We start from the raw sequence: 27654 nt of genomic DNA on the forward strand, positions 1-27654 counted from the left end.
TCACTGGAGGATCTTCTCGCGGGTGTCGGGGAGCTTGAGGGCCACCAGGCCGCCGCAGACCAGCGCGGTGAAGGACAGCAGGATGGGGATGGCTTTGGTGATGCCCACGAAGCTGGCGAAGATGGAGCTGCCCAGCACCGCCGCCAGCTTGCACAGAGCGTTCAGCACGCCGAACGCAGTGGCCCTGAGAGGGAGGGACGGAGAGAGAGAGGGAGAGAGAGAGAGAGAGAGAGAGAGAGAGAGGGATGGAGAGACAGAGGTGTCATATGGAAGGCCAATACTCATACTGATAGTTCTGGATTGAAACAGACGCTCAAGATCTTCAAATTGGACCATTTTCATGATAAAACATTCAGTGTTTTCCCCCAGAATTTTCAATGTAAAATCCTCTGAAACATTTAGAGGGACACTAAAGCCAAGAGATGGCCAAGAGAATAAGAATAACTGGATATGCTCATTGGATAATAAGAATAACTAAAATGAGAATAATTGGATGTGCTCATTGGAATGCATGGGCGTCAAGCTATAAACAAGGCTTCCCAGTCCCTGGAAAGTTGGCATTTTGCAGATGAAAGGTTCTCACCCAGCAGTGACAACATTCAGACAGTGTGGAATCTGATCATAATCTCTCATTTGAATCAATTCAGGTTAAGAGCTTCCCAAAGAAAACCAGTGTAATATTTACCAATTATACAGTTAATATGTAATCAATGAAACTGCATCATATTGACAACACTACCAGATATGTAATTGGTAACACTTCACATTAAGTATTCATTAACTAATGTTAACTGATGCCTTTACTAACATGAATTAAACATGAATTCATGTTCATTCATGTACATTAAACATGAACTAATCTTTGTTAATGTTGTTATTCATGTTTAATTTGTGTTAGTAAATGCATTAGTTGACATTAATGAACACTTAATATAAAGTGTTACCGTCATTTTGGTAACACTTTACAATAAGAGTCACTAAGTTAAGGGTTAATTAATGCTTAATAAGCATTAACTAACCCTTAATTAACAGTTAACGAATGTGTCTGGTAATCATTTACTAATGGTGTTCATGTTAACTAAGGTATTAATTTATACATTATTTAATAGTCATCTTTATAAACTAATAATGTATAAATTAATACCTTAGTTAACATGAACACCATTAGTAAATTACACATTAGTTAACTGTTAATTAAGGGTTAGTTAATGCTTATTAAGCATTAACTAACCCTTAACTTAGTGACCCTTATTGTAAAGTGTTACTGTCATTTTTAATAAAAGGCCAATATCGGGAAACTGATGTAGTGGTCTAAACTTAAAAGAAAATAATTTTGATTGTGTCAATGTGAATTGTGTGTGTATATGTACTGTTTCTGCTAATGTTGAATCAAGGGTCAGCGATGTAGGATTAGCTAACTTGGGTATAGAAATTCCCTTACATTACTGTCAAAGTAGTGCACTAAGATAGATTTCCATATTTTCCTCTTCATTTAGCATAGCATCTCAGAAACCTTAGAATATCAGCTGTCATTTCAAATTGATTGTTGTTGATGCAATGCAAAGACTGGCGATGCAACGCTCATAACCACCAAGCTGTGGTACCTTTTGGAGGTGGGGTAGAGCTCCACGGTGACCACCTCGATGCCATTCCACGCCGCGACGCTGACGCCGCAGAACAGACACTGCAGTGCGATGATGGACGCCTGGCTGAAACTCAGGAACAGGAAGATGGTGCAGCCCGCCGAGATTAGCATGGACCCACCTGAAGAGGAGGAGTGGACACAGAGAGAAAGAGAAAGAGGGGGATTTGATAAATACACTTTGTCCTTCAGCCAAGCTATCTATTAACGTGAACAAACCTCAACGGAAATCACCTATGATCTTGACCCTGCCGATCTTCTCCATGAAGAGGGCGGAGATGATGTTGCCGGGCAACACGGCCAGGCTGCCCAGGAAGCTGACCAGGTAGATGAGGACGTCGTTCTCCTCCATGGTGTCCAGGTGGCAGCCGTGCTTGTTCTGGAGGAAGGAGGTGTTCTCCATCCTACAGTCGACGAACTTCTCCTCCCACAGGTCTGGCGAGAACAGGATAGTATAATTTTTCTCACTTTTTTTCAGCATTCTCTACTGCCGATATTCTGCACTCTCTACCTGCATGCGTTCAACATTCTTATATTTGTACTTAACATGTTCTAGTAGTAATTGTATTCTTATATTTGTGCTTAATAGACTCTTACTAGTAATTCTAGTAATTGTCAACTCTGCTATGTGTACTGCATTACCTCCATTTCCTCTATTCTGATTCATACTCCATTTTTTCCATTAATATTTGCTGCTGCAGTGACCCATTTTCCCCACAGCGATCTTTACAATTTCATACAACACTGACTTACTCTCAGACTTTCTTATCTTTTCATGATGTCAAGAATCTGTAAGATGCATTATAAACTTCAAAACACTGTTGCCCCAGCAGCCAAGCTACTGCCGGTTATTCATGTATCAAGTATCATGGCTTTGCAATGCAGTCCTGTGTCAATATGTTGTGTCTTACAGTGAAACGCTGATGGTGTGGAAAATGGTTCAGTTTTCCATCGTGTTTCAGTCATATTGAATAGAACCTGAGCATTGCAAACGTTTGTTTAACCTTTCTCGTTTGGAGTGTGTCCAAAATGGTTAAACGCGTGTCACATAGTGGCTGAACAATGTACAGTTTTGCAGTGATTTTCTCTGAGCTGCTGTTCTCAAGCTCTCACAAGCTTCAGTCTCATCTGTAACCCTATTCCAGGTCTCATTTTAAAGCTGCATGAGGCAACTTTGCACATTGTAAAGCTACAAACCATAGTGCTCTGGAGCGGTTTCTAGGACTAAGTCTAGTGTTAAAGACAACACAGTTTACTGTGTCACAGTAACCTACATTTGGAAACCAATCTACCTTATCAGACTATTCACTTTTATTTATAACATTACTGAACTGACCTACACCTGCACCACAACAATCTTTCTCAGGTATCTCTCTTTTTCTTGCCTGGTTGTTAACCATTATTTGCACACAGCTAATTCTCCAATGGACCTCCATGATGGAACCAGAAGTGGCTGATAGGAGATTTGTGATGCAACTGCAAAGCCTAGCAGTTTACCCAATGTAGATTATATATGGCAAGATGCAATAGTCTATTGAAAGGCCAATACTGTGTCACATCAGGATGCAGAGAGCCCTGATACTGCTTCTGAATTTACCAGTTCACAATAAATGACTGAATTTTGTCAATTTTATTTTTTTTTGTCAATTTGTTGTCAATTTTGTCAATTTTAAATGACTGAACAAAAGCCATTTAGAGACGTAAAATACATTCCCTTAATAGTAATTCTAAGTTAAAACTCTGGGTGTAGAAAACAATCATAGTTGACTTGACTGACTTATAGTCTCTGACATTCAGAAAAATAAATTCAGATGGTTCTCAAACACTGTGTCTGTGAGCTTGACCCTTGAACTGACATTTAACCCTAACTAACTAACTGACCCTTCACCCTTAACCCCTGGTTTATATAACCCCATGACCCCATGTCATTTGTGTGATGACAGTGGACCGAATATTGCAGTCCTCAAACTCTGTGTCTGTTCTGAAACGCTATCAACCCACAACTGTATCTGACCTACGACCCTTAAAAGTCCCAGGTCACCTGAGCCTGACACCTACCTGTGTTATAGAAGACAGTGGAGCGGATGGTGCAGTTCTCAAACACTGTGTCTGTGGACTTGATATCCTCAAAGTAACAGTCTTCAAACAGTGAGTCCTCAAACTTCACTGACTTCATCTCTATCTTGATAAACCTATTGGGATGGGATGGGACACACACAAACAAACCCACCGACAGACAAAGAAAACGTGGGACACTCGCTTCTATGGCTGTAGCAACACAGAACCGGAATGGATAGAATGGGCTCGTCCTGGTATATCTCCTTGGGTAAATCTAAGATGGTCACCAGTGATAAGACTGTGTTGGAGTCAAAAAAGTGGAATTACCATCTTAAATATACTCTTCAGGAATGCTGATTTGAAAAGAAAGGCCCATTCTGTCTATTCAAATTCTGCACATAGCATAGAAGTTTAATAATATACAGTAGTGTTACACAGTATACTGTATATGCACTGAAAACTTTCTATTGCAGGGGTGAAGCTTCCTTAAACCCCAAAAGGTTTACTAACTTCACCCATATGAACTATATAAGAGTATATAGTATATATAGTATGAGAATATACTGATAAAATAAAAATGTGAAGCTTGCATAAACCATTTTTCGGTTTACTGTCTTCACAGTGTAGCGAATATGTCATTTTTCTGATCATTAGCATATGCAGTAAAATGGTTGCCTATAGACATATAGCTAATGTTCCATGGGTTCCACAGCATAACATACAAGAAGAGTAGCATGCTACTTTGTGATAACAACTGAGAATGAAATGACTGATAGACTAGAATTATAACACTTAAGATCATTGGAACAAGGTGTTACTGATCCTTTAAAGAACAAAATCAGTAAATGAGAAATGAAAACGAGACCTTAAACTAAGCCCTAACCGAACCCTGGCCTGCAGTAAATCTGTCAGTTGGCCTCCTCTCCTGAAGGTGGCGCAGTGGGACCTACTTGTCGTTGATGTATTCTCCTTCTTTATGGATCTGGTTCTCCAAAGAAAAGTTAAAATGGAAGCGCTCCACTCGCTCTCTATGGAAGACCTGGGCAGAGGACGGCAGAGAGAGGGGAACAGTGGCTTGGTTTCATCCATGTATTTTTAAACCATATGAATCCATAAGTAAAAACTTATGGATTAAGTGTCCATATATAGCTCTGAATGGACCTGATGCAGGTTATTGTGCATGGAGGACTGACTAGATAATTGTTAAGTAAAAAAAATGGTGCTTTTAATGAAAGTAATTGTCACAAAGTCAGCAATTGGAGTGTCTAGCCATCCTCCATGTTGTTGATTATGCAAAAACTTCTGTATTGCTATGATTTGATGCATGGATTGTTCTTGCCATTACCTTGACTTTGGACTCGTACTCCTCGTTCTGAAGGTGTTTGATCATGTCAGGGAACCACACAGACAGACCATAGTAACTGGGACACAATGTAGATACAGAGGGGATAGAGTCAATGAATGGTGCAGAAAATAACCAGAATATAACTTCAGATAATGGAGAAAAAACGTAGTGATAATAGTCATTCTGTTTAAGAGTGGATTTTTGCTTTAACTAGGTTATTTTCACCTCAGCCTGCAATAGTGATGGAAATGGCATGGTACTTGATACAATAAACTGACCTGAAAGCCATACAGAACCAGATGATGGCCATGAAGAGAGTAGCAAACCTCAGCTCAGCAGACAGGAGAGATGCTACATTCTTCAGTACCTGGGACAAATACACAGATAAGGAACCACAAAGTTAGTGTGATATAAGCTATCCTTGTACACAGCAAAATCAAAACCATAATTTTCAATTAGCTGCTCCATCAAAAGCAACATAGCTTTTAAACTATCACATATTGTCTGACATATTGTCTGACGCCTTCTTAAGCACTGATGCCATCCCAGAAAACAAATTGCTCCATGGTACACTGAGACTGTCAGGGTGCTCAAATGAGCCTCCAGGAAACTCAAACACCATAAAACAAAGTTTGAGGTCTTTACTTTTGGCTGACAAGACACTCAAAGGAAGCCCTTTGTGCTGCGAGAATTTCCCTTCAGTTTTGTTAAAAGAAAACAGACACAATGCTAAATTTGTCCTTGAAATCCGTGCTACATTAACCACCAATCAGTCCCACACCAACCCCCAGCGATTTTCCTGGTTCAGTCAGCTATGAAGTCCCTCAAGGTTCCGTGCTAGGTCCACATTAATTCAGACTGTATATGCTCCTTCTTGGCAACATAACAACCTAAATAAATGTAGGTTTTGCTGTTATGCAGATGACACTTAGTTTTACATATCAATGAATCTCAAGGACACATAACACATCTCCCACCTTAAAGCATATTGCTGCTGTTGGGTAAAAAAAACTTGCAGCTCCAAGATGTCAACTTTCCAGGAACTAAGAAAAACAGCCTTGTTTTGAGCTTGATGACAATGCATTTTTGACTTTATGCACTTGGTTTTTAAAGGTTGCATAAGCTCAAGAGGTAGGAGAATTTGTTCAACCCATCGAGGAGAATGTAATCCTTTTAATTCCTTTGTTTCTGACATTAAGTTGCAAATGATACATTATTTCCCGCTCTTAAATATCTATAGAGATATCAGTCAATGATTTTAGGCCCCTCACAAGCACCATGTCTCTCAACCTGTCAATCTAACTGGCTGCAGTGCTGTTCTAACAATGTGAAAGACTGTGGGTTGTGTTGCACTCCCAGCATTTCCAAAACTAGACCCGATAGCTGCAGTGCTTCACTCTGGTGCCACTGATGCATAGAGCAAACATTTACAATGTTGCTGTCAGGCTCCGTCAGACTAGAACAAAGAAATCTGACAGTATCATTCCGGTCCTAACGTCTCTGCACTGCAAGGTACAATGCACTTCTATTATAATCTACTCATACAGGACATGATACACACTGACTAGTCTGTTTATACTCTAAGATCACAAAAAAAAAAGAAAATAACAGAGCCTTCCTCCCACACAGCATCACCATCTGTTTTCCTGCCCAGATTAGGGAATCACTATCCAGTTCTGTATTGTTTGTAATTCCATCTGTGTTCTCCAATATAGGGTTAGAACTGTTATTGTTTGCTTTCCTCATTGTTCTCAATGTCTGTGTAATATGCATAGCAACACTTTTGAGTCAATTTGATTTGCATTTGACAGTAACTGATTATGTGATCTTGGTCGCAATAGCTCAGAATGTTAGAGGGCGAATTGTCCATCATTGTCAACAGTCTCTGTAACATTCTGAATTGAACACTACAGCAGTTAAGAGTAATTTGGTTTATCGCTATAAACAGCACAATTTTGACTGTGACAGTATGTCCCATACTGTGTGTCCCAGTTGTCACAAAATGTATTAGATCAGTAATTATTTTCCATGCAATAAGTTATATAAAAATTAACAATGGCAATTATTACACAAGATAAAGATAATCTATTCATCACTATGGAAATTGGATTAAAAAAGATGGCCAATGCTAAGTAATACAACTATGAATAAAAAGTGTGACAACATTCATTCATTTTGTTTACCTGCTAATTTGTATTCATGTTTGCGGAGTTCTGGAATGTATCCCAGCATGCAGTGAGTGGAAGGCAGTAAAACACCCTTGACAAGTCGCCAGTCCATCACAGGGCCAACACATATAGACAAAATCACTCCCATTCATATCTATGGACAATTTAGAGTCTCCAGTCCACCTGACTTTCATGACACAGGGGGAACATGCAAACTCCACACAGAGAGGACCGGGTATCAAACACATATGCCGCCGCCCCTGGTCTCCCCTGGTTCCTATTCGGCGTCTTGGCACGTACCAGTTTACAGAGTGTGAGCGAGCGGACGGCCCATCGCTGCACGGCTGTTCCCGTAGCGCTCTGAATCTCTATGAACTCATCCTCTGCTGTCTTAGGGGCCTTGATGTGGGTCACCTGAAAGAAGGAGACACATCATACCTCAGTTGTGCATTCTGTGGTAAATCATCTAAAAAAACATCTACCTAGACCTTCTCAGGCTGTCCCTTGGCTTTCCAGGTGGTGGCGCTCACATGCAGTGTATTATTCAGCCAGGTGCTCCATACAGTTTACTGTGCATGAGTATGGAGGGAGCTGTAAGAAGGTCCCAGTTGTGTGCTGTGTGTATGACAGGGCCACAATGGCTCGCCGCTCTGCTAATGCACCGCCTTTCTGCTCCAACAGAATTACACACCAATAACATTTTGTTCTCTTTTCTGCCACAGGGAGGGACAAAGATTTAATATGCAGAGGTATTCCTGTATATTATTAAACCCCGGCAGCAGTTAGGTATCAAAACACAGACAGTCTTTTGGAAGAGTTGGACTGTTTAAGTTTAAAAAGTCGTGCAATCATTTTGAAATTACTGTCTGTGATTACCTTGGTCAAATATGTGTTCAAAATGAGCTTGTGCTTGTTTGACTGTTATGGACTGATGAAAAGAAAGGCTGCACATTCACATTCACACACACACACACACACACACACACACACACACGGAGTGGGAGTGGGATTTTCATAGCAGCAGATGAGTAGCCTACAGCACTGGCAAACTGTAATAACATTCTCAGAAATGTACGTGCTCATATTTTATCTACCGGAAAATGACTTGTCAATTATTCAATAAAAGTAATTACATTTGATGTATTTCTCGGTATAAATATGGGTGGGAAATCAGAATTTCTCTGCCGTAATTCTGGTAATTCTCATATGTCAGTCTGTATTAGGCATACAACAAACCCATTTTTTTCCCCATTATTCTAGATTACATATACAGTGTATATCTACATAGCTAATAGTATTATCCAGCTGCCAGATGTACAGTATATCTATGTATATTTACATGTACTCACAGTGAAGACTTTTTCTGGCTGTCCCTTGGCCCTCCAGTTGGTGTCATGGACCTGCTTCAGAATCATCCATGCCTCGTCATGCTTGGCGTTCTGCTCCACACACACACACACACACACACACACACACACACAAACCCAAACACATGCACATTACAGTCAGAAAAGAAAATGAGGCGAAACAGCACTTTAAAACTTTTGTTTCTTTGCACACATATACTGTACATGTTGAATTTGACCAGAGGGGTTAGAGCAGATAAGGGTGGAATGGACCCACTGGCTGACACATTGGAGTCAAACCTCTGTCCTCCTGGTTTGGGGATTGTCTCTCTAACAGTAGCTACCCTGCTGCCATATGGATCAATTAGAAGCACCAAGAGTTGAACTTATGCATGCAAAGCGTATGCTAGACCACTGATCTACACCCCCAAAGATCAAAGGCAGCGCATGATAAATGTATAATAAATTATTGATTTGCTCAACATCACAGCGGCCCTTTGTTCTTGGCTGAAATCTCAAGTAATTCAGCTTGCTTTACATAATTTAGTTAAGGAAGTTTAATAAAAATGTAATTTGATTTGCATAAAGGGATGGTTCAGGTTATTGAGAAGCCTGTCTGACTTGTCGTGAACTGTGAGTCCTTTCAGTCCATCCAGGAAGTACATGCACTTTTGAGATATTGGGGACAAAAGATAGCATTCATTAGCAATATTAGTACAGGTTAATAGGGCTGAGACCTACAAATCATATTTGGGTTCTATATAATAAATTGTCTCTAACACTGCAAATAAATACTACTATATGCCTCCAAAATCAGAAAGATACATGAATAATAAGTTCAAGTAAAATTTAAAAAAAGATGTCTGTAAATTTCTGATATTAAATGCTACTTTGGTTATCCAAATTATATGCCATTATATTTCAAGTGCAAGGTCACTGATCATAATATAATGAACAGCAAGCCTTAAGCCTATGTTATATTAAACAATAAATTTATATTTGGCTAGCAGTCACTTATAGACCCAATATGTGACTGCAATATGAAACACTGTCACTCCACTATTGGCTTTGTTTGTGTTTTCATTAACATGAGTGAAGACATTTTTCTTGACTGAGCAATGACTGACTTGATGCAATTACTGACAATATGCAGCAGCTGAAAAACAACTCTTATGGCTCAGAGTTGCTACATAAGTTTTTTGGGATGCGATAATATCTGTAATATCTGCTCTTGAGAGTAGGTGGAATGAGTTGAGCAAAGCTGGTGATATTTTAAAGAAAAACAATCAATTCTACTTGTCTGCTTAAGGATCTATGAAACTCAAATAACTCAAATCTAAAAGTTCCCTACTGTGGATATGAAAAAAACTATTTGGTTGATTCAAGATTTTTTTTATTTTCATTCAGTTGATAGTGATATTCTGATGACATTCAAAAGAATATGAAATTAGGGTTTTTAAATCTTATATATATCATAATAATATAATTTAATATTCTTATGTATTTCATATTCTTATGACATACTAATCTATTATACAGCAGTGGATAGGTCTACTCTACTTTATATAAACTTAAGTCAGTTCTACCAATAATTCCCACCAAAATATAGAAAATGTATGAGCCCATCTATTGCATTAAAATGAAACAAGCCAAGCTGGCCAATAGATTTCATTTAGTGTGTCAAAAGCCCCAGTGGCCTAAATTTGAATGGTGATTTTTTTTTGTTGGGCTAGAAGCAATGTAGAAAACATGATTTATTGCAAAGATAAGCCTATTTCAAAATGAAAAAGACCGTGGCTGCAAATTAAAATAATTGATCTTCTCACATCATTCATATACAAAAATCTAGCTGACTGCAGCACACAGGATATGCCACTGGGTAGTTGACTTTTTATAAGGCATTATTCATGACAATCAAAAAAAGTGACAAAGGTCTTTTATGAAATGTACATTCTACTTTATTCAGGCTAAAGCAAACAACCTAAAGCCAACCTGTGTGTTAAAATCAAAGACGGGCACTATTTTAAAAGGGAAGCACACAATGTACCTAAATTCATATGGTCTGGTAAACTCTGAACTGGGGCTTTGATCCAGATGTGAAAAGCCACTTTGCCTAGTGTGAACCCGACCGGTGTGAACACGGCCGCGGTCTCACCTCGAGGAGGAAGCGCGGGCTCTCAGGCATGAACATGAGTCCCACCAGGGAGGCGATGGCTGGCAGAGCCGCGACCAGGACAAACACCCGCCAGCTGTGGAACTGGAACTCTGTGCCCATACTGAAGCCCCAGCCTGGAACACACACACACACACACACACACACACACACACACACACACACGTTTGTTACTGTAGATGTGAGGACCTTCCATGGACTAGTCATTCCCTAACCCCTAATCCTCAGCCATATTCAGTGGATTTTGCTGCCTTACATAAACTAACACTATCTGCAGCTTTTGTTGTCACTGAAACCTATTGTAAACGTATGCAACTATCCATTAGGATGAGCTGTTTGCACATGGATTCTTGGAGGCATTGGCAAACGAAGCAAGCAATTTCCAAAGACTTAAAGTGTACGCTAATGATTTCAGTAAGCAAATTAGAAAAAGGTCTTTCTAAATCTCCCATGTTTTCCATTTAGAAAGTCCTCTGGATCTCTGGATTCAGAGTGCTGGCCATGGAGCCTGTGGTTTGGAATCATAGTAATCTGCCACATAATAACATTTCTATGGAGATCACCTTGATGAACTTTGTTTTGATGAATTGAATGAAAAAAACGGACTGCTTAATGTGATGAATGAAGGTGACAGCTAACAAAGACTTTAATTGTAAGCTTATGATTTCATCAAGTCAATGGCGACTCAGATTGCTGGATTCACAGTCCAGAGGTTCTCAATCCTGGTGCTCAGGACCCAGAGTACTGCTGGTTTTCTATCCCACCAGGTAGTCAATCACGTTTCCCTGGTGTCCCAGGTCTAAATCAGTCCTTATTAGACGTCTAGAATGAAAACCAGCAGGGCTCTGGGTGCTGATGACCGTGATTGGGAACCGCTACTAAGAATTGTCTGAGAAAGGAGACATTTGCCCACCAATTAAATGTAGTTCCACACAGACCGTCACAGAGCCTGGTACAACAGACTACTTTTCCTGATTCCCAACTGCTGAAGCAGTAGGTTTCACAGGGAGCCAGGGTTTCTGCTCTTAATGCTCATCCGGGATTTGAACTCGGACCTCTCGCACCCAAAGACGCTTTAGATTTCCCTAAACCATCAAGCCAAACACAGCTCCCGTCATTCGTTCGCCACTGCCAGGAACCCACATCCGGGATGGCCCGCGCTTTCTGTGATCAGGCGTCTTTTGTGATTTTTACAATGGCACAAACGCTTAAGCTTATACTTGAAAAGTCTTGCACAGGATAGGAGGCAGTTGAGAAAGACAAGAAGAGGAATTAGATAAAAAAAAAACTCTCAATGGGAATATGGCTAGCGGGAGACAGATTTTTGTAAAAGGTTCAACTTTGGAAAAATAGCTTCGAGCCCCAAATCAAGAAGCCCCCGGAAGGAAAGGGTGTCAGTGTGGTTGAGCGGTCTAAGGTCCAGAACACAAGCTCCAGTTTCTACAAGGGTGTGGGTTCAAATCCCATTGCTGCCAAATTATTATTTGGGAACAGGGGATTTCTACAACTGACTGCCTCCAGTGTTTCAGCTTCATGGTAATTACTAGGAAATCATATGAAATGTAGCCAGCCACGGATTCGTAAAGCTTCCATCAAGCCCCCAGATGCTTGCTGAGTCCAATTAGAGTGCTTGATGCCTGTGAGCTTGAACCGCCTCTTCCTGCCTCCTGCAAGAAAACTGCTGCTTGTTCCATGAATTGTGAAATTGAAAGATCACAAGATTAACCAGGAAATATGAAAGTGAGGAATTCATAGGGATGGGCCGAGGCTGGGGTTTGTAAGCCCTGTACCACAATATGAATGCAAAATGGATGGATGGTTAGGAATTGCGAAGAACCGTGAAGTTGCCTAGTTTGAACCCCATCATAGGGTTAGGGTTAGTGTGGAAGAAAAATTTAACATACATGTATGAACAGCTGAACTAGGGTCCCCATGGGGAATGCATGGGGAATGCACTGTTCTTGATGAATGGTCACCTCACTGTAACCTTCGTGCTGTAACTTACTAGGCCAGGGGTCTCTTGTCAGTAGTGGCTCCTGGATGTCCCAGACTATCTGTAAATCCTCTAAACTAAGACATAACACATGTTGCTGTAACTCTGATTCTGTGACCTGGTCCCAGGTCAGCACATTCTGTGCGTCCTTGAAAGATACTTAAAGACCAGCTCTATCCTATTCTCCTTCGAAGAAGTGTACGGGGCACCCTGCTGTGTACATCTCTTCCTCTTCGAAGACTCCTCTTTAATAAATATATTCAACTAAGACGAACCTCTGACTCAAGAACCTTTTTCCTCTACAGTTAGGGTTAGTACTGCTTTAATCAACAGCTAAATGTATACTAACAACGAAGTTGCTTTCAAATAGCCTTCTTAACACTCCCTTAACATATGTGTTGTCCTAATTCTAATCTTAACCCTCAACCCAAACCCTAACACAAAATTAACCTCATGTAGAACTTAACATGTAGAACCAGCAAAATGTCCTTACTGAACTATTTTCCTCATTTTTGTGTCATTGTGACGACATGTGAACATCCTCATAACGACAGAAGTACAAGAACACACATACACTTCAGTGATGGAGGGGTGAGACAATTGATTTTTTTTTTTCAGTAGAGTGCATACCATCTTGACAGGGAATGGAAGCCCTAACCCCGGCAGTGTTAGTGCCATGCTCTGCTGCTTCACAGAACTACAGTACTGTATATTATATTGTTAAATTACATTTCTTCCTGACATTTCTCACTGTGGAAAAGTTTGTTTATTTGTCTTATATTTCTGTCAAACTGCCTTGCATGCTCATTGAAACCAATGAGGAAACAACCTCATCTTTCCTCATTGAAACCAATGAGCATAGCGCCATTTTGGTAAACTTCATATATACAGTATAAATGTGTGTGTTTGTGTGCTTGTATATGTGTTTATCTGTGGATGATGCCTCCTACTGTATCGTTTCAAATATACATCAACCTCAGTATATCCCAGTATGTACTACTGCTGCTATTTTGCACACACTCATAATGCTGTATTTCAGTATCCATACTTTTTATTCATACATTCTTACTTAGCATGCTCTAGTGTTAAAATTATCATACTACTATTATACTGAATTCCATTTGCTGCTGCAGTGACCCAGTTTCCTCACAGGGATCAAGCTTCATCTTATCATGTATTACTTAAAGCTGTAGTATTGTGTAAGTTCTCACCGTATCGTGGAATGATTCCCCAGGCGGTGAACGAGGCGTAGATCCCACCGACCATCCAGAACATGCACAGCCAGGACAGATGCTCTCCTCTCTTGTCCATCTTAAGAAACTCCGAGAAGTAGGAGTAGACAATTGGCACGGAACCGCCGATACTGAAATACAGAGAGAAAGAAAGAAAGGATAGATAGAGAGAGAGAGAGAGAGAGAGAGAGAGGGAGGAAGAGAGAGAGAGAGAGAATTGGGTTAGTATGATATAATATCATATTTTGCATACACCTTCTGGTTTCACAGTTATTGAGAGTGAATGAGTTTGACTTTGTCTTCCCTGCATGGTCTAGTCATTCAGCGGTTTAAAACATTCACAGATATGTGTACTGTTTCATATTCTTAATACAGTAAATAAGTATTATTTTTTAGTAAATATAATTACTACTAATAAACATTGATTACACTACAGCCTGAGGCAAACAGAATTCAGATGCATTATAGGTGAAATTCACATTTGAGAACCATTTCAAATCCTTGAGCCACAAAACAGAGATATCCTAACTGTCAATGGATCTCACTAAAAGACGCAATTTAGGTTGTTTGCCATAACAGAAGGACTATTCAGACATTACAACAAGAGCAAAAGTCTTATTGCAGCAGTTAAGATCCTAAAGTAAAAAATATTGTAGGATGGTAAAGTTAAGTAAGAAACCAGAGTGAATATAACATTTGCAAATTGGGATTTTTCTCTTCTTTAACTTCTGAGATAAAATAGGGTAAGCAGTTAGGATTCACTTCTATCTTGTATCCACTGTATCTCAGTCATTCTTTAGGGTTTTTGCAAAGGCAATCTGTTCTTTGGTACAATCGAAATCTGTGTCTTTGGAAGCATGCATGAGGGCAGATAGGCTGAAGAAGTTTCTAGAAAGTTTTATTCTTTATGCACAAATAGTCACAGACAGTTTCAGTGCATCTGTTGGTCTAAATAGGCTACTGACATATCAAGCATATTAACAAAGCTATGAACAGATTCGTAGACATAACAGGACCCACAAGCGTGTAGCAAAACCCGACAATGGTGCATTTACTGTCATTGGGCCGTCCTTGAGGAGAGACCGTGTCTTTAGGGACAACACAGATATCTGAGAGCGATGAATGGCTCATGATGCACTTTTACAACCAAGGGTAATTCTCCTGCAACCCTGCAACACCCTGAAGCTTGGGACGGCCCAGAGGGAGAGAGGTGACCGGGCCGGCATATTACAGCCATCTGTCAGCCGTACGGATGGTATCATTAAGCTGGCATCATAATATATCAAATTGCCATGTTCTGCAGTGCAACAGACTCAAAAAGTCTTCCGTGCTACGTCTGGTCTGCCAAACCGCATCTTCTCCAAAAGTCTTTCCTTATTTAAGTCACAAATAATAACATGCAGTTAATCTAACCTAAACCTCCTAAATGCGGAGATGCATGGTGTGACCTTTTCCACTGACTGAATAGAAGTTAACCAGGGTCTCATGGCGAACTACTTTGCCTCTAGGTGATAGAGGTTATGCCCTGACCAACTCTCAGACCCCTCATGTCATTACCCTTTAAGTCAGCAGGCTTTTAATAGGGTTGCCAGGGCGTCTGCCTATGCTAACCGACATCAAAAGGCACGCGCATCCAAATTATGCACAAGTGACATTCATCATCAGATACATTTGAGGGGATTACATTTGCGCACGCTTCGTGAATCCGACGCTGGTTTTTTCGTACGCACTTTTCTCAAGAAAAAAAAGTATGAGGCATTTAAGAAAAGTTTTGTGAATGAAGGCTCATTGAGTCTTGTTTCATTTTTTCCCCAAAGCATTTGTTCATATCACATGTCGGTAATGCACCTTAAAGAGTAACTGAACCCCAAACCAAAATTTGTGTTACATAATGTACTAATGTGATGCTGTTTTTTCAGTCAAAGAAGTGCACCACACTGATGTTTTTTTGATATTTCAAATACAGCGGGTAAAGCCGGGTAAAGTGTTTTCCACAGGCTATATGTTTCCCTGACTGCCTTCGTCTTTTTTTTCCAGCCGTGAAAACATCAAGCCGATACAAGGCGTTAGCTGTGGTATACCGTCTTCACTGCGCTCTGCTCGGTATGTGACCTGATTTCTTTGTCAGTATGCGTGGATCCCTATGGGCTGGAGTTATTCTAAGATGGAACACTGTGCTATGTTAGTGCAGTTAACACAGCGAGAGCGCCGTGCAGATTGCTGTTGTCATGGAAAACCTGGCAACTCAATTGCCTTTGTGTTTTTCATGTTTTAACTTCAGTTGAAGGATTACACCCGAACTTAAAGCTGCATGAGGCGACTTTACACGGTGGTGCCAAACAGCAGTGAGAGGTAACTGTTTAACATTCAAACTCCAATGGTCTGTGATGCTTTATATCAAAGAAACCAAAGAGACGAGAGAGGAAAAGATCACTCACCCACTGCTGTTTAGGAGACAGTTTGGGTTTCTCTGAAGTTTGGATTCATCACTTTCTGAGGGCAGAAAAGCGACCATACCCGACTACAGAACTTTAATTAGTGAAGATGGGACGCTCTTCTCCGTTGCAGCCCCACTTTGTGATTTACACTGATAAGACCGGTGTTTATTTTTACATAAAATCTTGCCTAGCGCAGCTTTAAAAGTGCCTGGTGGTCAAACTAAGAACAAAGCTGCTTTTTTTTTTACTTGAAATGTCAAGCAGGTGCACTTCCTCCCGTAGCCCTTTTGGCTGGGTGCTCTGCTATAATTAATGCATGAGGAAAGCCATGAAAAACATGGGCTAGCGGCACTCCCTTTTTTTTTTTTTTTTTTTAACCATTTTTTGTGAACTGCTCTCACACACCTGTGGCAATCACAGTGTATTGTGACATTTTCTGATGCAGTTATGATGGAATTATGTGCTTACGACGTGCGTGTGATGACTCTCTCAAAGCCAGCAAAAAGTGTGTGTGTGTGTGTATTTGTGTGTGTTACCCGATGCCAGAGAAGAGCCGGAAGAAGAGGAAGAAGCCGTAGCCCTGGGCGAACGAGGAGCAGAAGGCGAAGACGCAGTTTATAGCCAGCGCCACGATCAGACAGCGGCGGCGGCCCACCTTGTCCGCCAGGCCGCCCCAGACGAACGCTCCCACCATCATGCCCAGGAAGACGATCAGACCTGGAGAGAGAGACAGAGGGAGAGACAGAGGGAGAGAGAGAGAGAGAGAGTTAATGGTGTGTGTGTGTGTCACGAGAAAGCTCCGACATTCGACTGAGGAAAACAATCGAGTCAAAGGAAGGAGAGTAAATATAGTATATGGAGAAAGAAAGAAAAAACAAAATGGTAGAGAAGAGGAATGCTACAGAACAAATCGATGTATGGCAAAATTCTGAATGAGTTAATGAATGACAAAGCAGCCAATTCATGTTTCAGAAATCAGGAGATCTTGCTTTGGTATTTCAAACATCCAAACATCTCACCAATTCTAATAACTAGAATTTATAACCTCCTCCTCTCCTTGTCTCCTCTCCTCTCTCCTCCTCTCCTCCTGTCCTCTCCTCTCCTTGTCTCCTCTCCTCCTCTCCTTGTCTCCTCTCCTCTCCCCTCTCCTGTCCTTGTCTCCTCCTCTCCTCTCTCCTCTCCTTGTCTCCTCTCCTCTCCCCTCTCCTCTTCTCCTCTCCCCTCTCCTCTCCCCTCTCCTTGTCTCTTCTCCTCTCCTTGTCTCCTCTCCTCTCCCCTCCTTGTCTCCTCTCCTCTCCCCTCTCCATGTCTCCTCTCCTCTCCTCTTCTCCTTTCCTCTTCTCCTCTCCTCTCCTTATCTCCTCCTCTCCTTTCCTCCATGGTGGGACACGCAAACACACAAACCACTCTCCAGTTATAGTAGTGGGATCTCCATCTCCATGTTCAGATAGATAATGCTCTACTGAAATGACTACAGTATTAAGCTACAGATGACTGCATCTTTTTTTAATCTTTATATACAGTATGCTGGGTGGCTTCACTGAGCATGGTTGCTCTTTTTCCAGCAAAAGAACAGGTGCAAAGAATCAGAAAACTGTCACAGAAAACATTCTCTACCCATCTAACATCCCCACAAATCAGTCAAAGCAAATAAAAAAACAAAACTCTGTTTGGAGATGTCACATGTCATCAAGATGAGCAGCCGGAGAGACTCCAGGGAGAACGGATGTAAGACTTTTACATCCAAATGAGCTTGTGCGGCGCCTCGGTTCATTTCGGCTTCAAAAAATTTCACGACCTCAAAGAGTGTAGTGATCTTCGAGAAATTAGATAATGCATCTGCCTCTGCCTACGCCAAGTGGAGCCGCTGCCAAAAGACTGGCACGCCGGCAGCACGGCATCCCACGATGCAATGCTGTTGCAGATGGCCGTGCTACAGGGGGAGAGTTGTGATTGGATGAGTAAGCATATTGAGTCGAGGATTATCAAACCCCATCTATGCGCTGACATACACGCAAAAGCACACACATATTAGTATTAGTGTTTGGACCTTCCATTGGCTGCATTCCTCCCATAAACCCTAACCCATATTAAACTAATTGTAACCCACACACACTTTTGGGCCGTCATGGCTTGCAGCTTACTTGCTAGTGCTGTTACAAGCCGCCCTTCATTCCTGTTGTCACTGTCAAATTATTTATTCTTACCATTTTGCAGTGTATTCACTTTATTAACACTGTGGTCATATTTCATTTAGGTCATATTCAGGGTGGGAAACTCTTACCTGGAAGACAGTGAAGCACATGTAAACAGGAGCAGACTCAACCAGTCTTTGGGCAAAAAATGTAAAATAATAAAAAGTATCCTTCTATATCATAGTCAGCGTTGGATTTATCTCCAAACCAACTAGGTTTAAGGTTGTAGCCAACAGCTACGCCTAGTTTTAACAGAAGCAGTTTAACTAGCTAAAGTCTGTTAGCTAGCAGACAGAGCAAACAGAAACCACTTGATTGTCAAAGAAGCGCCACTAAGAATAAGAAGCATAATGTTGGGATATTACTAATACAAAACACTGAGACTGTAAATGCTGTCAGTCAATAATAATTAGACCTAGTTGGTTTGGAGATAAATATAATGTTAACAACATGAAGTAGGCTAGCTACTTCATGCTAGCTGAAGTAGAGCTGCAACGATTAATCGATTAGTTGTCAACTATTAAATTAATCGCCAACTATTTTGATAATCGATTAATCGGTTTGAGTAATTTTTTAAGAAAAATAAGTCAAAATTCTCTGATTCCAGCTTCTTAAATGTGAATATTTTCTGGTTTCTTTACTCCTCTATGACAGTAAACTGAATATCTTTGGGTTGTGGACAAAACAAGACATTTGAGGACGTCATCTTGGGCTTTGGGAAACACTGATCCACATTTTTCACCATTTTCTGACATTTTATAGACCAAACAAGACATTTTATAGACCAAACAACTAATCGATTAATCGAGAAAATAATCGACAGATTAATCGACAATGAAAATAATCGTTAGTTGCAGCCCTAAGCTGAAGTAGGCTAGCTTTAACACTAGCTAAAATTTGCTAACGTTAAAGATTAGCATCAATCCGGCTGCTGTAGCCTTTGATTTGGACCTTCTCAGCTCTGCTCATCACTCATTTTGGTCTTTTTTTTGCCCAGACACTGACTTTGTCTTAGTTTTCATCTGCTTTCCTGTCTTCCAGGCAATTCCCACCTTAAGTATGACATAAATTCAATATGGCCACTGTGTTAAACTGACAGCATTTATGACCAGATACGTAAAAAAACGACAAGCTCATATACAGACAAAGTGCAACATTGATAGGTGAGTAGATTTGTTTAAAAATTAAGTGGCTTGAATGGGAAGTGACAAGATCTATACAGAACAGAATATATTTCTAGGGCCAAACTCAGAGTGGTGAGGTGCTGTGTGGCTCTTCCCAAGGTCAGGACAGAGAGTATCGATCTTTCTGACTGACTCTCTCTCTGCTGACTCAGACACACACACACACACACACACACACACACACACACACACACACACACACACACACACACACGCTCTCTGTAAAACTCTGGACAAAACTGAGGGGATGGCGTGAGATAGAAGTAGGGGAGAGATGAGGAGACAGTAAAGGAAGAGGGAGAAACAAAAGAGAGGGAGAGGAGAAAGGTGAGAGAAGCGAGCGTGAGCAGCAGGAAAGAAAGGAGAGAAGAAAAAGGAGAAGGGAAAGTGTAAAAAGGGGAAAGAAACAGAGAAAAAGTGCCTTCTCATTTGGGTCTTATTATATCTGCTGAACAGATCTGAGGGTGGAGGAGGAGGAGGAGAGACACTTGCGTCCTTGCGGAGAACAATCTCCCGAGTTGCCTTGGAGAGAGTGAACTTTTCAAGACCAGCAAAACAAAGAAAAGAAAGAAAACAACCGGAGCGTCCATCATTGCAAATACTTTATTCAAACCCACAGAGCTTTGTTTTAAATTCTAGGCAAGATCCCAAGGTTTCCAAAGAGACCAACTAAGTCACGCTGAATTACAGGGAAATGTGTATAAAATGGTGCCCAAGACATCTAGATTTTTTCCATTTAATGTAATGGTGCAGCCATAACACAATGGCATATTGGGTTTGAAGGTTTCACACAATATAAGAAGCTAGAGCAAGATACATATTCTCCCGTTTTGGTTAATTCTTACAATCATTTTCATTATTTTGTGCACATAATTTAATAAATAACATATGTTAACATTTTAGCAAGTTCCAAACTGATTTCATTAGTTGATTGCATTAGTTTATTTTGTGTAAAAAGCTTGATATTTTGCTGAAGGTGCATTTAGTTGAATCGGGGTAATGGATAGAGATTTGTGCATTGCATTGGGAGTGTCTCGAAACTCCAAATTGTTTTTCCAAAGAGTACTAGTCAGAAATCTCTGCACCCGGTGAAGTCATTCGTACTGATCAACCCTCCACAGATCATGTTGTGTTATTGGGCAATCAAAATCTAACGTATTGCCCCTTTAAGGCTTTGACAGAGTGTTAGATTCTGAAAAAAATGTCTGAGTCATGGAGAATCACATGAACAAACACACTGAAACAAGGGGGGGTAAAGGGATTGTTGATCTTTTATCAGTGCTTTGACACTATTGTTTCTTGCTTCCACGCCAGTGAAGCACAGTGAATCGAACTGTACTGAATGTGGTTATAAGATGAATGACCAAAGGCTTTTACAACTGCTGGGCTACTTTGTAACCTTTCAAAAACCTCCCCCCCCCCCTCTCTGCAACAACCTGACTCAGCAGCAGACAGGGCGGAGGCTGTCTGGGAGAAAACAAATTCTGGCATAATTGCGCACTTTTTTTTTTCTTTCTATCTCGTTCGTTTTTTGTTTTTTTTCTGCATCTGTCCGTCCTTATTTCTCCCCTTCCCTCATCTTCTTTCTTGCACTCTCTCTATATTTTATCCTCCTCCTCTTTTTCGCTCCCCATCTCTCTCTTTGTCTCTCCATCTCTTTTTCTTACTGCAATCAGGCAGATAGCGATCCTGCAGTGGCAAGCCTAAGGCCTCAGCACACACACACACACACACACACACACACACACACTGTGCTCAACTCTGTTTTGAGGATGAGGAATCAAATTCAAATATCAATTTATTCTGCAACAACTTTCTCGCAAAGTGCCTTACTGAGAGGAAAAAGGCTGACTTTGGCAAAACTCTATTAGATCATGCTTTCGAATATTCAAGCTGTATATATCAGGCGCACTTGATTTATCAGACACTCAAACAGGCTCAAAGGAGGGCATGATAAGATAAAATAAACAAATTGCTGTCTATTTATCTATCTAAGTGACCAAACTATACTTTCAAAGTGGGGGTGAAAGGAAAGGAAAGGAAAAGTTAGGCTTTGTCTGATATGGGTTTTTTTTTACTTCCGAAAGCTGCTATTTTGTGCAATATCTTTTAATTTGACCATTTTCATGCCAAAAAAACCAACAAAATTACAATTATTCAGTCTTTCTAACCCAGGATGTTATTCTTGACAGGGTGAAAAGCCTCTGAAGCAGCATTTAGACCATCATGGGACACTAAAACTCTCCACTGAAACCCATTCTAATGACACTGGAATGATTTCTCTGCTCAGACATCTGAAATAAAAATAATAATAAAACATATTGAGTAGCTGTGATCAGGAAGGAACCTCCATTATATCAGAGGTGGACAGGAGGTGGGCCCTAATTCCCCTTTAAATGACGTAACCTTTCACATCATCTCTTATTTCTTATACCATATTAAAAATTCAAAATGAAAAATTCAGACGATATCACACACACACGCACACAGGCAGCTGAATCCTGGGGGTTCTGACGCATGGCTGACTCCAGCTTTGTAAGACATTATTATATTATTCATATAATTATCACTGTTGCTAAGATCTGACCAGGGATTTATCTGGGTTGCTGCATACTCAGCCTCTCCTCTTCCTCTTCTCTCCCTTCCCTTCCTTCTCCTCTCATCTCTCCCTTATTGCCTTTCCTCTGCTGTCCTCCTCCTCTCCTCTCCTCTTTCCTCCTCTCCTCCTCTACTAAAGAGCAAGATGTATAGCATTTAAACACACACCTACACCCCCACATGTACACATGTATACATGCACATACACACACAAACATAAACACAAAAAATACAAAAACACTCCCACACACACTCCCACACACACACACAAACACACACACACACACACGAATACACACAACCACAAACCCACGGATACACACTCACATGCCAACAGGCTGATTCATTCCTGCTTCCATAGTGGCCATTAGCTAATTAGACAGCAGGTCTAATTTGAGGATTTACTGGCCACTCTAAGAGGCTTCAGAAACTTATTGACTGTCCACTGGCTGCCAATGTGTGTGTGTGTGTGTGTGTGTGTGTGTGTGTGTGTGTGTGTGCGCGTGTTCATCACAGCAATTTGATTCCATATGATAGTTACTGAAAAAATACAATTGGCTTACAGATTTTTCGTTTCACACAACTTGAAATAATAGTTGATAGGTGATAATGATAACAAAGCGATTCACCCCACAGCGTGTCAGGGACTCTGTCAGAGTTGAGGGTCTGATTCCCACTGGGGCGGCCCATACTAAAAATGGATTTGGGAAATGATGTGAACTGTCTGGCTTCATTCTCTATATCGATTTTGGCGGCAAAGCAAACACAGCTGAAAATGAGATTATGTTCCTGGGTTGATCAAACGTAATAGGAAATGTGAACTCACTGCCATGACTGTGCTTTGACTAATTAATTGAAGAACATTTTCTTCCAGAGTTTCATCCACCCCCATCCCCACTTAATGGGACATCTTTATTGTATTGTTAATCATAACATGTACTATTGTATTGGTTTTTCCTACTTTTACCGGGGGATTTCCTGCCTTGGCTATCAAAAATTATTGCATGGTGACAAACATTCAGTAGCCTAGGTAACAAGTTTTCATGTATCTAACTGATAATATGACTCTAGAGGATCTCATAAAAGATGCAAACTTAAACAAGGAATGATGATTTAAAGATCATTTTCTCTACATCAAATGCATATGTGGATTATACAAGAATATCGACACTGTACAAAAGCTGTTTCATCTGTGTTTTGTGGTGCCCAATCAGTCAATAAGAAATAAGAGGAATACTATTATTTTGAAAATTGAATTGGATTTTGAAAATATATTTTATATTTTTTGTTTGAGGCTGGGGGCAGCACAGGGCAACTTCTCAATAAAAATCATGCATCCAGAAAATCCACTGTAAATCTGTTGAAAGCAGCAGAACAATCTGATGTTGATCAGATGCTGCTTTGAGTTTAGGAGTGTAGAACTACAGCATCTGCCATGATACTGTATCAGTATAATGTCAGTATGCCTTAATTCATACACAAGGCTTGGATCTTAGCAATTACCAAGCAGGTCTACCTTACAGCATTGATCTGAATCAAACGGATGATTAGTCAGCTAATGGAGAATTCATTAATGTAAATGAATCCAGCCCCTCTTTCAAACACATTACTGTGTTCACTCTCAGAGAAATATAGGCAGAGCTGTACCTCTGTTCTCTGGGGCTGAGACTAACCTCAGAGGCTAAGTAACTCATTACAATTCTCCAGTCCCTGGTACAGTCCCACTGACAAAATATACAATGTTGTACCCATTTCATTAAGAGTGATTGATAGCAAGTGCTCTGTAACCTTTAGAGTACGGGTGGAATATGAATACAGGTTGATGGATGGATGGATGAATGAAAGAAACAAAGAAAATATCTCAGAAGGACAGAAAGAAACAAAGAAAACAGAAAGAAACAACAAACTATCAATTTATGAACAAGTAAATGAAACCAAACCAGCCTTGCATCCCTTCATCAGTGGCGGACAATCACAGATCCTTCTCTACTTACAGCAACATAAACTTTACCACAAAAAAAGCTTCACGCAAAGAAACCATACCAATAAGTCGCCAAATCCCTTACCCAGCATCCCTTTCTCAGCGTTGGACAGACACAGATCCTTTTCTGCAGACGGTAGAACGAACGCAACCACAAAACATTCGACTCCGTCGGCCATCAGCGCCAGGCCGAGCACCATGAAGAGCGTCCACTGGAACTTCCCATGGCCACAGTCCTCCATGATGTCCTCATACTGTTCAGATAACTCCTCTAATTCAGAGACTGCGCTGCCGGCTGCTCGGGCTTTAGCCCTGGGGGGAGAGAGAGAGAGAGAGAGAGAGAGGGAGAGAAAGAGAGAGAGAGAGAGAGAGATAGATAGATACAGTTTGTCATACTCTGTTCACACTGCAAACAAAATGAGATTGAAGATGAGATTTTACACTGCCCTGAATATCTCCAAATCAGAGATGTGTGTTTCCAAAGTTGAGTGATAAAATTATGGGCTTCCAAGCCCTACCAAATAGAGAGAACATGAAAATTGTATTACATGAGGAGGGCCATACAATTGTTATTGCTGAAAATTTGGTATATTTATGTCACAATTTAAAACAGTAACGAAGATTAATATTGGTCAATCCAACCGAGTACTTAAAAATATCATGTAATCCCTGAAACGTTTTGATTTGTTGTTTTAGTGTGTGATTGTTTATTTGTACATATATGTGTGCATAATTTCTATTTTACTTGTGTACATTTATAAGAACTCATTAATACCCATGAGTGCTTTAGCAACACAAATATAGTTGTCATATGCTATTAAAGCCATTTGGATTCTGAGAGACAGAGAAAGTTAGACTTAAAATTTTCTGTGGCCTTAATCAAGTCTCCCAATCATCAGGCCTTACCCTGGTACAAAGACAAATGGTTAAAAGGAGAGGAAGAGACAAAGGCTAAAAGGTAGAAAGATAACTCTGAGACTGCGCTGCCTTCCGCCTTCTTTCATTTCCTCTGAGAAAGAGAGGGGAGATGAAAACAAAAGCAGAATAAAAGCAGATTGCTAAATAGAGGAGAGACCGGATGTTTGTAATAACATCTGGCTGCAGCCATGCCGACAGCACTCTCAGGCGCCAGCCTTCTCTCATACTCATATGGCCATAATTAAACTTTTTAATTTAACTCATCTGTCATTCTCCTTCCATCTAACATAAGATTTAAGCATCCGCAATGTGACTTGATGGTCAGATTCTCTTCAGTACATGTCAGGCAGAGGGGCCTGCTTGAGAAGATTGTAGCCTGAGAAGGTTGGGGCCTTAAAGTTTGGGGGCTTGAGAAGGTTGGGGGCCTGAGAAGGTTGGGTCTTGCAAAGGATGGGGTCTGAGAAGGTCGGGGTCTAGGAAGGTTGGGGCTTGCTTAGATTGGGGCCTGAGAGGGTTGAAGTGGGGGCTGGGAGGGTTGAAGTGGGGGCTGAGTGGGTTGAAGCCTGGAAAGGTTAGGATGTGAGAAGGTTGTGCCTGAGAAGGTTGGCGTTTGTGAGGGTTGGGGCCTTAAAGTGGGGTGCCTGAGAAGGTTGGGGTCTGAGAAGGTTGGGGCCTGAGAAGGTTGGGGTCTGAGAAGGTTGGGGCTTATGAAGGTTGGGGCCTGAGAAGGTTGGGGTCTGAGAAGCTTGGAGCTTACAAAGTTTGGGGTCTGAGAAGGTTGGTGTTTGTGAAGGTTGGGGCCTTAAAGTGGCGTTCCTGAGAAGGTTGGGGTCTGAGAAGGTTGGGGCTTACGAAGGTTAGGGCCTGAGAAGGTTGGGGTCTGAGAAGGTTGGGGCATGAGAAGGTTAGGGCATGAGAAGTTTGGGGCTTACGAAGGTTGGGGCTTACGAAGGTTGGGGCCTTAGAGGATTGAGGTCTGGGAAGATTAGGATGTGAGGAGGTTGTGCCTGAGAAGGTTGGGGCCTTAAAATGGGGCACCTGAGAAGGTTGGGGTCTAAGAAGGTTTGGGTCTGAGGGGGTAGGGGACGGAGGAGTTGGGGGCTGAGGAGGTTGGGGTCTAAGAATGTTAGATCCTACAAAGGCTGGGTTCTAAGAGGGTTGTGGCCTGAGAAGGTTGGGGCCTTTAAGTGGGGTGCCTGAGAAGGTCAGTGCCTGAGAAGGATAAAGCCTGAGAAGATTGGGGTGTAAGAAGGGCGGGGTCTGAGAAGGTTGGGGTCTGTCAAGGTCGGGGTCTAAGACCGCAGTCTACAGCCATACCCTTCTCCAATGTTCTGTGGTCACAGTCCCTACAAGAACAAACATACTGTCTCTCACCTTGCTGCTCTCTGTGCAGCCTTGACCTCGTCAGGATGGGGGATCCCTTGATATTCTCCTTCGTACATCTGATCTTCTTCATCGTGGCCTTCGGTCACATCGCTCGCTGCGTCCTCTTCCTGGGGGGGGTAGTCTCCTTGGTAACCATATCCATCATGGCCGCCCCCTTCTCCGTAAGTCCCATAGGCGTCACCGCCACCTTGGTGGTATACGTTGTTTTGGTATGGGTCGGCCATCTCGGCTACCTAGGCTAACAGGGCTAGCAGCTATTTTTACAGTCAGAGGAAAACTTCTGTTTGGCTAGCTACCTATGCCAATAAGGGCTAGTTTAAATTTCAGAGATATGTGAGTGAGATTAGCCTGCAGTTAGATCTAATGGTTAAGCATTATGAGTTAATTAGGCTAAAAATGCAAATGATGCAAACTCGCTAATGTCGAAATCATAAGTTACAGCGAGTGCGTTATGCTAACAGCGTTGTTATGCTAATTATGAGTAATGGTAATGGTAATGGTAACAGCTAACATCCCAAATTCACCAGCTTTGTTGTGCAGTGCAGCTTCGTCAGCTATGGATTTGTTAGATAAGACCAGATATTTTTGGACTGGTTTAATATTGTATAAATGAGCTTGGCGTGATATTGCTCAAAAGTGAAACTTTCTGTACAGCGATGTGTTTTTTGACAGTCTTAGTTCTTGGGTTTGGTTGTTGTCCTGGTGTAGGTGGAGACTCCAGACTCTTTTCAGCTCTTCACTTCAATTTTCACTCTGCACCTGAAAGCAAAAACAAAGAGAACAAAGAAACTAGAAAAGTTACTTTCTTCAGATAGTTAGGCAGTGTCATTCATGTATCATTCTGTAAAGGGATTACACAGTGAAGATTAGTATTCAAATATGTATCCCCATGCTCTAGAAAAGTGTGGTCTTTCATAAATTCATGTTATTCGTAGGCCAGAGGAGCGGCGTTTGGGAATAACGGCCCGGCAGTTAATACTGGCTGTCAAGTTCAGCA

General features: G+C 41.2%; 1 protein-coding gene across 1 annotated transcript; it reads right to left on the reverse strand.

Moving 5' to 3' along the window:
* LOC139667548 (synaptic vesicle glycoprotein 2B-like) lies at window positions 1-26881 on the reverse strand. The gene is made up of 14 exons (XM_071547033.1): window positions 26646-26881; window positions 24439-24665; window positions 16932-17112; window positions 13937-14088; window positions 10715-10848; window positions 8563-8652; window positions 7514-7627; window positions 5324-5412; window positions 5046-5121; window positions 4651-4739; window positions 3701-3834; window positions 1877-2077; window positions 1605-1764; window positions 1-184 (listed from the first exon to the last, which is right to left on the reverse strand). The coding sequence occupies exons 1-14, from the start codon at window positions 26879-26881 to the stop codon at window positions 1-3; spliced, it is 2067 nt and encodes a 688-aa protein (XP_071403134.1).
* Window positions 26882-27654: the final 773 nt, after the last annotated feature.

This window comes from Centroberyx affinis, unplaced genomic scaffold (genome assembly GCF_046629955.1).
Source record: "Centroberyx affinis isolate AG114_WGS23_722 - 3 ecotype Tasmania unplaced genomic scaffold, CSIRO-AGI_Caff_v1 ptg005625l_1, whole genome shotgun sequence".
Classification (NCBI taxonomy): domain Eukaryota; kingdom Metazoa; phylum Chordata; class Actinopteri; order Beryciformes; family Berycidae; genus Centroberyx; species Centroberyx affinis.

What these genes read in the sequence shown, in the direction of transcription:
- LOC139667548 (XM_071547033.1), bottom strand. Translation starts at nt 26,881, where the DNA reads ATGGCCGACCCATACCAAAACAACGTATACCACCAAGGTGGCGGTGAC. An exon ending in AGCCAGAAAAAGTCTTCACT is followed by an intron (nt 7,628 to 8,562) that starts GTGAGTACATGT and finishes TCCTTCTTTCAG; the next exon opens with GTGACCCACATCAAGGCCCC. An exon ending in GGAGAATACATCAACGACAA is followed by an intron (nt 3,835 to 4,650) that starts GTAGGTCCCACT and finishes CCATCCCAATAG; the next exon opens with GTTTATCAAGATAGAGATGA.